At 46.7% G+C, this 12609-nt stretch overlaps 1 protein-coding gene across 2 annotated transcripts in view; it reads right to left on the reverse strand.

Moving 5' to 3' along the window:
- Nucleotides 1-12609, reverse strand: part of LOC142467810 (putative carboxypeptidase X1) — an 81424-nt gene that overhangs the window by 38016 nt on the left and 30799 nt on the right. For both annotated transcript variants that reach the window (XM_075573690.1, XM_075573680.1), the window contains 3 exons: nt 3218-3327; nt 2420-2559; nt 1918-2002 (listed from right to left, as the gene is read on the reverse strand). In XM_075573690.1, the coding sequence (XP_075429805.1) occupies nt 1918-2002; nt 2420-2559; nt 3218-3327 (335 nt within the window). The remainder of the gene's footprint in view (nt 1-1917; nt 2003-2419; nt 2560-3217; nt 3328-12609) is intronic.

Below are 12609 nucleotides of genomic sequence, written 5' to 3' on the forward strand. Positions count from 1 at the left end.
ATAAAAAAAAAAAGTTCAACTTGGGTAGATAATGCTATCAAGTAGATGAAATAATAATAAAAAAGAAATGTGGGAAATATAACCCAACTCGTGTGTTATCACTGGATCTGCCCTATAACCATATGGATACCCGGTGGACCAGAGACTTTTGCAAAAGACATTGTGGTGCACCCAGCTAACCTGGACCGGTGCATCCGCTTGGCATCCTTTGTCAAAGAACCTTGGCCAAGGGACTTTGAAACCAGTGATACCGGCCAGTGTCACATCGCTATGTGGACACGAACTTTGCATTGTTATGTTTGTTGTACTGCACATATGTTCCACATATTTCAGGAATATAGTCACATATGGATACTTCCCTTATATAACTATTGGATTGTGGTGCTTAAGCCATATTACCCTGACTCTCATTGTGTAGTAGTATTAATATTCATTCCTATTGATGCTGCCAAATACATTCCACCTGGGTATCTGAATAACGCAGTAACTGTTTCGCAGCTGCGTGGGACACGCTTTGCACATCTGCCTTTCCTTTTAGGCGATGACTGGCGGTTCTTGTCCCTGGCCACAGAGAGCTGGTTACATGCGGTACAGAATCTCGTTAAAAAGACACTCTATCCTTTACTTTTCTCAGATAGTTTTTGCGTTGTTAAAGTTGCAGGCCGAGCAATATCCGATGTGCGTGATTTAAAAAAAAAAAAAAATCAGTTCTGTACTATGAGAAAATACTTGTAGCATTTAAAAAAAACCAGCTCTAAATTACACTTTTAATGTATTATAATGTAACAAGCATGTTTTGTTTCTATAGCAACCATTTACAAAGTCACATCCCCTTCCCCTTCTGAAACAGGCACTGGCACACCCCTTTTGAGCCCTGCTCTCTCTCTAGCAGTGCACTAATTGTATCTAGTGACTGCCTGGTCACATGATCTTCCCCACGGAACTTTGCATCTTTAGTCCTCTTCTGCTGCATTGACAGCCATTTAGTGAACCCCCAAGCCAAATCTTTGCTAATTCTTAGCTAATTACTTATAGTGTGGATTGTAGTGATGCACATATTAAAGTGAGAAAAAATCAAATAAAGCCGGCAGCTGGGACCGCTGCTTTAACATCTAAAGCCAGATCCACGAAGCTTCGTTATGTGACATTAACCTAACTTAGCGTCACATTACGCCTCACCGTGTATCTTCAAGGGACAAGGAATATGCAAAATCAACGGCCATTGCATCTCTCATAGGCTTATTAGTAAGAGAGGGCGGGTGGGAGAAAAAGAGAGGCAGGGGAGTGGGTGGGTGAGGCGGAGGGAAAGGGGAAATTAGCCTTGTGGATTTGTGTTAACCTCAGGTAAATTAATGTCTCTTCTTGTTTCAGGTAATAAAAAAAATAGAAGGAACTAGCACTCGCCCTGTCTTACACAATTCCGCTGGAGGTGCTATGATCCTGCATACAACTATACAACAACCTCGCTGGGGCAGCAGCTGTGTGACGCCACTGTAATGGCTGCACAGTTCAGGGGCACGTATATCCACAGGGACTATTTAACCCGCCATGGATGGACATTATGATAAAGCCTGATGAAGGGGCCAGCGGGCCGTGTAACGCTGCTCTATTGTGCACATACCTGTATACAGTAGCAGTGTGTGTCTGCTAACATTTCGTCTCCCCGTGTGCTGATTTTTCTGTATTGCTGCTTTTTTTGATACTTACAAGAAGAAACTTGGTGCCCCCAAAAGTTAAACGTAAGTCCTTGTTTGAGATAATGTTACGTTATAAGCCCTAGATGATTGAAATCTGTGGATCTTGCCCCATATATGTACTTTCATATGTGTCCAATGAAAGGTATCACAACTTCCAATACTCGGGCAATCGTCTAGCAACAATGTGGCTTCCAGACCATATGTAAACAAGGCGACTTACGACTTCCTCGGTCCCGTTTTTGCACGTTTTCCATGTGTGGCTGTCATTGCTGACCTGCACCTTGTAAGACGTCACCCAATCATCTCTAGGGGAGAAAAGGCAGATGTAGAGTCTGTGCCGTGTGTGGTAAACAGCCAAATGTTCCCTTTCTCCCATAGTGCCACTTACAGGACTAACCCACTGTGTTGGCAGGTATGTGGGACTGCATTAAGGCACACTTGATGGTGGTAACATATTTTGGGGGTAATTCTATTTTATCAGAAGATTTGGGGCAGAAAACCCACCATTCACGGCATCTTGAGAACACAGAATTCTCTCCTTTGTGTTCAAATGGTTTCCAAGAAGTGTCAAAACTGGAGTCGGGACTCCACGCTCTGTGATACCTACTCATGTGTTGGACATGAGAGATTGTCCGACATATTTATTGCTAAGAAGTGATACTGTTCTGAACTGTAGCAGAGACACCACAAGAACTCTGATTTGCTATATAGGCCATACTTACGTCCATATGGAGTTCTTGCCCTGAGTGATGACTCCTGTGAAGCGAGTGAGTCTCCTTGCATCGACCTCAAACCACTGTTTTTTGTTCTTCTCTTCAGCACACCAACCACCATCAAAAAAATCATCGTCGTAGATCCCCGACTGAGGGAACGGAAACTAGGTGTAAACTTTGAGGGCAACTTAGCCCTTGCACTGCTCACCCTAAGTCTACCTCCACCTTTTTGCTGTACCACCACTCTACATTCTTGCATGGGGGAAGTGTGGCTATGGTTGTGTATAGAGAACAAAGCCGGAGGGAGGGGGAGTTGGAAGGTGTTAGTGCTGTCATAGAATACTACAAATGATAAAGTCAGACTGGTCAATAATAAGTTAAAAATGGTAACAAGGAATTACATTTCGAGTAACTTGATTCTGGAGTTTACAGAATCAAATCTATCCATCTCCTATCTAATAGTCCTTTGGTTACTCTACTCTCTCTAGTTTCTCTGTCCCATATCTCTTGTCGTCATCTGTCACCTTGTATCTCTCTCTTATCTATCTATCTATCTATCTATCTATCTATCTATCTATCTATCTATCTATCTATCTATCTATCATCTATCTATATATCTATCTATCCATCTCTCCCGCAGTCCTACCCTCATCCTGCTCTTTCATCCACCTGTCCCATTTCTCTCTGATTCCCCCCCCCCCCCCCCTGTTGTTCTAGCTTAGCTTGTCATTCCTCTTTGTTATATCTGGATTGTTTTCATTACTTATTTCTGCGTTGGGCACATCAGTATAACTGTCTGTGTCGCACCTGTATGTTGAGGCGTCCTCGGTGAGATCCAAGGCCATAGCGTATCGTGCTGGAGGCTCTCAACTGATTGTCAGATACTCTGAGAGACTCCAACCCCAGTGGTGGACACTCTATGAGAAGGAGGACAAAGGAATTAGGAGGCGAAACGCATAGGCAAGTCTCAAGTACAACTGTCACCTGTAGCCAATGATAAGATTCCGTGGTAATGAGTACAGTATGCATGAAATGGCATTTTACATACTGTATACTGGAATATATATAAATATCTACAAGCCAAATAAGACTGTTTCTTGCGGGCACGTTATCGAGGACTGTACCTGGGACCAGGAGAGTCCTCAAACCAGATCCCGGACATATATATTATACTGCTGTTCAAGAACTATTGTTTGTGAGTGCACAGCTGTTCTTTACCAATATACATGTTCTTTACATTATTATACTATTGTGTTTTCCTTTTCCCCTCATTTTCTAAGGGAATTCATATTCCAGGCATGAGTTTTACTCTGTATACTACCTTTCCATACCGTACGCCAATCTCATTCACCTATTCCCTATATATTACTCGGTTGGTTTGTGTTTGCACCCCAGATTTCTGTTTTTGTGCTTGCCATTTATACAAAGGGACTTTGTCTTTTTTTGGGAGCTGCACCCCTACCTCGTATGTTTTCACTAATTCTTTGCACGAGGGGTAATTAGTTTATTTGTGCTTATTATCTTCTCCTCGCCCCTGCTACAAATATATGTATACTGTATACAATACGGAACTAATCTGCTCCACCTATCACATGGTGCTATAAGGAATAAGACACTGTCTCTGATCTGCCTGGCAACACATGTCTGAGATATGGGATTGGATAAAATAAAAACGGATATAATCTGGAGACTAAGGCTTCGGCCCCACTGCCTGCGCTGCACGCGCGTCTGCGAGGCGGGCGGCGCGTGCAGCCAAGTCCCCCGGTGTGCAGAGAACTGCAGGGAGAAAGACAGGGGGTGTGTGATGGGGCAATGCTGGGGGCGCGGACGTGGCGTCACCTGGCAGGTTCGCCATCATTGGCTGAACCGCCGGGGAGCGTGGCCTAGCGCTCCATCGCGACTCCTGCTCTCAATTTTCTTGAGAGCAGGAGTTTCTCTCAGTGCAGAGCAGCGCCTGCCCTCGCAGCGGGCCCGGCCCCCCCTCACAGCGGGCCTGGTCCCCCCTCGCAGCGGGCCCGGTCCCCCCTCGCAGCGGGCCCGGTCCCCCCTCGCAGCAGGCCCGGCCCCATTGTGGGGCTTATCTTGTCCCTGCAACATCCGCCACCCTGGGCGCTGCAGTAGCCAGCGGGGACCTGGCCTTACTATCAGTCTGAGTTAGAGAGAGAGAGACAGGTAGTGACAGTGTGAGAGGCACACAGAGAGACAGTCCAAGTGACAGTGAGAGGGGCTTAAGAGAGACAGCCTGTCACTAACAGTGGCGAAAGAGGAGGTTTGTAGGAGACTGCTAGCCATGGAGAGGAAGAGAGAGACAGCAGCAGAAACATTTCCCCTACACACAGAGAAAGAGAGAGGAGAAGAGCCCGCAGCAAGAGAGATCCAGATACACGCCGGGCTGTTAAAGTGCAACTGGATAAGAGACAGCCGGGAGGCCCTTCCAGAACTTTCCAGTATCCTTTATCCAGTATCCAGTTTATTTGGATGTAGCTTTCCCTACAGCTATCACTCCTAGTGCAGGGGGGAACGGATACATTTAGTTACTTCCCAGTTCTCCAGCCTGCTAGAAAGTTGGTTGCCGTGACAACGCCTTTAATCCCCTGGCTAAATGGACTTTTCCATCCTCCCCTGTCTGTATTGACAGGTAGCTTAGCCCTGTCCCTATTCCTGTGTGACACACATTACACACTTCCTTTCTTACCCAAGCAGGCTGAGTGAGTACTCCCATTCTTACCTACTCCCTTGCAAAGCAATGCGTGTGACCGTCCCTTGATACAGAAGCACTGCACTTCACATAGAGAAGCCTTCTCTACTCACACAACAACACCCACAAGAAACCTTCTCATTTCTGTAACGCCCTCAATATAATAAAGAAAAGACAAAGGACTTGTTGTGCTTTCAAAGGGGGATGAGTTCAGATATCTGGTCATCCTTATATCTGCCGTAGCATATAACCCTGTGGCTGCAGAATACACCTCCCCCGGGCCCCCCAACTTTCTCACACGCAATGCTGAGGAATTCAAGTTTCCAATACAAACAGAATTAACTATTTTCTTATGAATTGGTCCCTTTTATCATATGGTGTAAAGCTTGTGATACAATTGTATTAACCCTTTCATATTTCAGAAGAGGGAATCTTTAGTTAGACATTTAAGCAAGAAGAGTATGATACGGTATTGCAGGTTTCCTGCAGCTGGTGGAAGAGAATTCGGAGGTAAGAAATGTTTCGTTATATTGTAATTAAAGGATTTTAAGCCTGATTAAGTGTAAGAACGTTGGGGATTTACTGTGTTGTTCGTTAGTATTTTTTATTTCCCTTTTTCTAGATAAGGTCAAACTCTAACAGCTCTCTAAGTCCGGTGCCACGGTGCCTTCTCCCGCGCTGAGGCGCGCGGAGGCTGTGGGAAAGCGGGGGCTTTCCCTGGCCATGGTCGACGGGCCGTGGGGGGCGTTCCTAGGGGTGTCACGGAGGTGGTTCGCCCTCATTGGGCAAACCGCTCACGTGACCTGCGTGTCGCGCCAAGAAATCAGTTTAAACTGATTTCTTGCGCAACGCGCGCCCCCTCCTGGCTCCACCCGCGTGCGCGGTCTATGGGCGTGATCACTGCCTTAAAGCAATCTGATCGCCCGCCGTGCGCACGCCTCCGCGTGGTCTCCCACACCATGGACTCATGGACTTAAGCTATCTCTCATTTTAATACACCAAAAAGAAAAAGAACTCAGTAAATGGTAGCACTCAATATCACTAATGTTATATGGCAATCTTTAAAATATCTTTTATTTAATTGATTTTAAAATAAATGGTGCATGAAAAGAGGGTAAGTATTAAAATACATCATGACACTACAGTATGTGTCTAGTAGCTGGCACAGTGCCTGAAATAGCAAGTCGCTATCATAGATTAGACCCTTTATTTAAGGTCTCAAAGTGGCAGTATCAAATTGCTATAGTAGTGTAGATCAATACTTGAATTCCCCCCTTGGCCAGGGAGAGGAATAAGATGGTGTAGGGCTGTGAATGGTAAGTCTCATCCGATATTGAGGTGAGGTTCTTGCTCTTTATAGGAGTAGTCAGGCTTCACTATATATGAGGAAATAACAGACTGCTGCAGCTATGAAATAAATCAGTTCTGAACCTCTATAGTGGGGATTCAGATCGCATTATATTGTTTGGCTGACGGAGGTACTACGTGCATGCGAGCTGCTGTTGTAGCGATGCTGCTAACTTGTGAAAGTTCCTCTGAATAGCCTCCGTTGGGTATTGGAAGGAGAGCGCAATGTAAGCTATCAAGCTATGTCGATGGCGTTACGAGCCATTCACCTCAAAGTCGCAGCCATAATGACAGTAAGTATCTATCAGGATGAAATATTACTGACACTGCCAAAGTTAAAATAGCCCCGTCGACGATCGTTTCGCGATGTTCTGCTTTCTCAGGACTTTGGGCTATTCAGAGGAACTTTCACAAGTTAGCAGCATCGCTACAACAGCAGCTCGCATGCACGTAGTACCTCCGTCAGCCAAACAATATAATGCGATCTGAATCCCCACTATAGAGGTTCAGAACTGATTTATTTCATAGCTGCTGCAATCTGTTAATTTCTCATATATAGTGAAGCCTGACTACTCCTATAAAGAGCAAGAACCTCACCTCAATATCGGATGAGACTTACCATTCACAGCCCTACACCATCTTATTCCTCTCCCTGGCCAAGGGTCCCGTCACCGCGTGCCCCACACCATGTCCATGTACTATAATGTATATAGGCTCAGTCCTTTGGCCACTCCACTTAGTGTCCCCAAAGAGTGTTCCCTAAGGCGGGATCAGCGCCTGTTGACCGGTGTTGGTGCACTTGTAAATACCTTCCGGTCACTGCGGTGACCGGTGACAACGTCAAAAAGGATCCGCCGATCCAGCACCGTTGGTCTGATGTCACGATGCACAGGAACCTGGTCCCAGATGACTGCAACAACCGCAACTCAGCACACTTTGTCCCTAGCTGTTATTCAGTAAGGGGATGATGTGCCTATCACTATAAGCAGCACACAACCTACGGTGACTCAGGGAATCTCTAAGGGCCCTCAGGGAAGATCTAACCTATGCAGGTGGGTCACGGACCCCCTGCACCCACACTACCTCTTCCCTTGCTCCTCCGGTGCCCTCTGGCTAGCGTGGTCTCTCCCCCACGCTTCCCTTTCCTGCTTCCCGATAATCCAGCCCCCCCATTCGCTCCCTGGCGTCAGGTGACTCTGCTAAGGCTCCTGGGAGTTGTAGTTATTGGATGAGCCTATACCTTATTGGCCAGCCGTTCGCGCGCTTCTCAGTTCAGCACCTTATCTATAATCCTCTATTGATTAATTAGCTGAGCAGAGGTTCACCTACTCTCCCTTCCCCTCCCCCTCTCTCCCACGGTATATCTCTCATTTTAATCTGGTCTGTAACTGTTCCATACGCCTATAACATATATTATCTCTTCCTGTGCATGCAATGTGTTTATATATAAAGTATAACCCTGCTCACTTAGTATAACCATGTATTTGTAACCATGTATCTGTCATCATAACTCTGTGCCCAGGACATACATGAAAACGAGACGTAACTCTCACTGTATTACTCCCTGGTAACACGTTTTATACATAGGAAACTATAATGTAGCACAGGGCTATGTGCTGGGTGTACTGATGCCGGACTGTGGATTCTAAATATACAGAGGACAGACGGAGGGCTCCTTAATGCTCATTCACTTATACACGTAAAGTGGTAAAATAATAAGTGCAAATAAAGCGCTAGTGTAAACAAATTAATACAGTAATGTAAACAGTGATATATATAGTGGAACAAAACCTGTGATACAGTTTATGATGGAGGTAGTCCGTGAGCTGCCTGAGAGGTAGATCTGGTATCTTCCAACCAGATGAGAAGATTCGTGTGGAGTAGCCTCCTATGGCGCTGAGGATGAAGAGTGGAATAGAGTCTTGTGCAGTGATTTTCTTCTTACATGGAATGCCTCAGAGAAGGGAAAGAGAAATGAACAAAAACACCACAATAGTGTATTATCTTTGAGACAACAATTGCCGTGTGGGACAAGATACAAAGAGCATTTATTGGTTAAAACAATGGTAACCTCAATTGATATAAAACATGTATATAGTTAATAAACAGTGGACTTTTCTCCTGCTAAACAAGAAGATAGTTCTCCTGTTGAATAAGAAATGTTGTGCTTGTGCTTGAAGGAAGCTACGTTGCTCCGCCGTGTGATAAAACTGAAATCCTACTCACCGTCCATGAGTAGGACATGTACAGTGGTTCGGGGTCTTTTGCCTACGCGTTTCGAAACTCCTAATGCTGGGTTTCTTCGTCAGGGAGTTTCGAAACGCGTAGGTAGGTTTTTGGCCATCCAGGGACTCCGTAGCTGTGCACACCAGACGGTGACGTCAGCGGGAGGAGACGGTTAAAAACTACTCTGTTGGCAGCGAGACCACGAGGACCGCAGGAAATCTCCCCGCACTAAAGGACGCTCTGCACCCCACGGCGAGCGGCAATCCCTGGCAAAAGACCCCGAACCACTGTACATGTCCTACTCATGGACGGTGAGTAGGATTTCAGTTTTACCACACGGCGGAGCAACGTACAGTAGCTTCCTTCAAGCACAAGCGCTTGGGAGCTCATTTCTTATTCAACAGGAGAACTATCTTCTTGTTTAGCAGGAGAAAAGTCCACTGTTTATTAACTATATACATGTTTTATATCAATTGAGGTTACCATTGTTTTAACCAATAAATGCTCTTTGTATCTTGTCCCACACGGCAATTGTTGTCTCAAAGATAATACACTATTGTGGTGTTTTTGTTCATTTCTCTTTCCCTTCTCTGAGGCATTCCATGTAAGAAGAAAATCACTGTACAAGACTCTACACGTAAAGTGCTGAAGCTTAGCACATATGTATAAATCTGTCCCACAGAATGAGAGGGAGGGAGAGACAGGGAGGGTGCAGAGAGCAGGTTAATGTTTGCTGGGTAAGGATTTCTTTGTGGTTTTGTTTAGTTGACTTAATCCTGATTCATGGTAAGTGTCTGTGGCCACGGAGTCCCCCACACTGTTTGTCTTGCGGGCTTCACTTGGGGGATTCCTGGAGGTCAGGGTACTTGTTAAGGTGTTAGTCCACGTTACACCTCCGTGTGAGCGTCCTCTTACTTTCTACAGCACAAACTATTACTATTATATATGTAGCACCCCATTTGGGGACTACTAGTTAGTATAAGGGGTTAACAGCCTGAATGGGGTAACAGTGTGGGATAGAGAGAGGTAATCCGGCACACAATCAATCAACCAAAGTAGATGTCACCTGCCGGTGCCCACAGACCAAGGGGGTTGTCCTGTCAGGTCCCCAAGTGATAACATAGATAAGGAAAGCTGTCCAGGCACACGGTCTTATCCAACCGTAGAAACTTTAATCCAGCATAAATCCAACGTTTCGACTGCGCACAGGCACACGGTGAGAGCTCTCACCTTGACAAGACCGTGTGCCTGGACTGCTTTCCTTATCTATGTAACTGTGTGGGATCCATCTGGTTACTCCCATCCCCACCATGTGATGCAGGAGGACTATGCAGAAAGGGATAGCCCCTCCTTTGTATGTCTTGTGACGAGTGACGTCACTATAGGGAGGTGGGAGGGTATAAATAGCTGCCCCCAATGCTCTAGAACCAGCTTCCCTGAGAGTGGCAGTTGTAGAGAGCCTCACCGTCATGTCTCATGTCTCGTGTCTCATGTCTCTTGTCTCGTGTATAGGTGTCATGTGTATAGGTGTTAGTGTTTGTGTATTACGGATGTCCTGTCACCATTTATTGTTTTCAGTTAGAGCCTATAGTAATGGCCCAAGATTGTTCTCCTTCGGGAGGAGGGGTGAGCATGTGCTCAGCAGGGAGTTTTCGGAGTAGTAACTCGGGTGCATAATCGAATCGGCTCCACCGGAAGGTTATACAGTAGGTAAACTCCCAATCCGATATGCTTGGACGAGGTAGGCAGTACTCAGAGTGTCGGGATACTGATCCCTAAGGACAGAGTGTATTCCCACCATAGGCCCACTAGAGTTGGGGAACCACTGACACTCTGCAGGAGATTGCCAGTCTAACTATTACTAAGAGAAACAATCGTAAGTGCCTCCCTAGCGTAGGAGTGAGAGATACCATCTAGAGTGGAGGACAACTTTAATCAGCCCAGTACTTGCTGTGACAGCCGTGGAGCAGATTCTGTTGCTGTGAATATTTTGTCTGACCCTGTGACCCAGTGTGGTCTGAATGCTCTCAAACAAAGGCACTTATGTAAGTGGAATACTTTGTGTTTTTAACATTAAAAACAGTACTATACAATTTTGCTTTTCCCCTCTTTTGTATATGGAATTTCCCCCTCTCTATGTGGATCTGGAGTACCTGTCTGGAGACATAAGTTGGTAACTTTGAATAACCACAACGCTCTGATTTCACGTTAAACACGTTAGTGCAAATTTTATAGAACTTCCAGCATTGAAGCTAATTTGCTGACGTAGACAATATTGCACTATTTGGTGTTTTTACTCTCTCTTACATGTCCTGATGTGATTTGAGCACCTGTTTCTCCTTCGTTTGCTGATTGAATTTGGTTTGAATTCTACGTCAGGAGCTGCACTCATTAAGGATAGTATATCATCTGTGTTACCTTTGATCTGTTGTGATATTATTTGCGCTTGATTTTTCCTTGCACAATCTCTACTTACCTAAGTACCTCCAGTGCCGAGCATAACCTGAATTACACTTGGATGTAGCTGGGTTTGCCACAAACACTCTTGCCTTGGCCCTGTTCCAGAGACCTGCTGCAGAGGTCTGTTTCCTGTGCTGAAGCACTGGTTCCCCAGTGCTACTCTTGCCGTGTTCCTGAGACCTGCTGCAGAGGTCTGCTTCCTGTGCTGAAGCACTGGTTCCCCAGAAATTAGCTACCCTCTTCCCTAGACCTCCTGCATTCTCCTCTAGCAGAGGTCTGCCTCCTGGTACCTGTGCTGAAGCTCTAGATTCTCGCTGTTTGCCTTGCCCTGTTCCTGAGACCTCCTGCGTTTACCCCAAGCAGAGGTCTGCTTCCTGGTACCTGTGCTGAAGCAGTGGATTTCCAGCGCCAGCTTTGCCTGTCCCCCGAGGTCTGCTGCCTTCTCTCCATGCAGAGACCTTATTATGAGCCGCTCCTCGCGCAGAGGCTCTCCCTGTGCTTCTGCTGCTACGCTGAAGCGGGGTGCTCCTGACTTCTTTTTGCCGAACTCCAGCCTGGATATCGATTACTCTGACGTCTCCTACTCTGACCCCGTCTTGTCCATGGATAACCCTGCCTTCTCCTATCCCGATCCGGCTACGAACAATCCTGAACCGGCTTCATGGCCTAAGGTCGGTGTATTAACCTCCCCACCTCAGCCATGCGGCCCAGTCGCGGTTTGTGGCGAGCACGATCGTTAAACTGGCGCCCATCACTATTCTACATCTCCACGCCCAGCCTGCACGGACCCAGCACCCTGACACGGTGTGAGAGACTGAGCCCAGCCTGCACGGACCCAGCACCCTGACACGGTGTGAGAGACTGAGCCCAGCCTGCACCCACCCAGCACCCTGACACAGTGTGAGAGACTGAGCCCAGCCTGCACAGACGCAGCACCCTGACACGGTGTGAGAGACTGAGCCCAGCCTGCACCCACCCAGCACCCTGACACAGTGTGAGAGACTGAGCACAGCCTGCACCCACCCAGCACCCTGACACGGTATGAGAGACTGAGCACAGCCATGTACAGTATATGTAGCCATGCAGCTCCTGGCTACTAATTTCTCTGCCTAAGTCTAGGTCCCCAGTGCAGCCGGCGGAGCGCCCGCCTCTCACCAGCCCCTTGCCTTCCTGGCTGACCCCAGTCCCTCCTCCTTTCTCTGCTCCCTGCAAACTGTGACGCGTCAGCCAGCAGGGGATACAAGAGGATTGTCTTTCCAAGCAGCGATGCGTCACATGCTGCGGCAGGGAGCCAATGAGGAGGGGAGAACGCCAGCGGGGGTGGATCCTTCCTCAAGGTCTCACATCTGCTGCCTGTGACTGAACTGAATTATTTATTGTAGATTAGATGTAACTACACTTTTATTTGCTTCATGTTCAGACACCTTTTCCCCTATAGAAATACAACTGTATGTAAGCATACCCACAA

This window comes from Ascaphus truei, chromosome 1, assembly GCF_040206685.1.
Source record: "Ascaphus truei isolate aAscTru1 chromosome 1, aAscTru1.hap1, whole genome shotgun sequence".
Taxonomy (NCBI): Eukaryota; Metazoa; Chordata; class Amphibia; order Anura; family Ascaphidae; genus Ascaphus; species Ascaphus truei.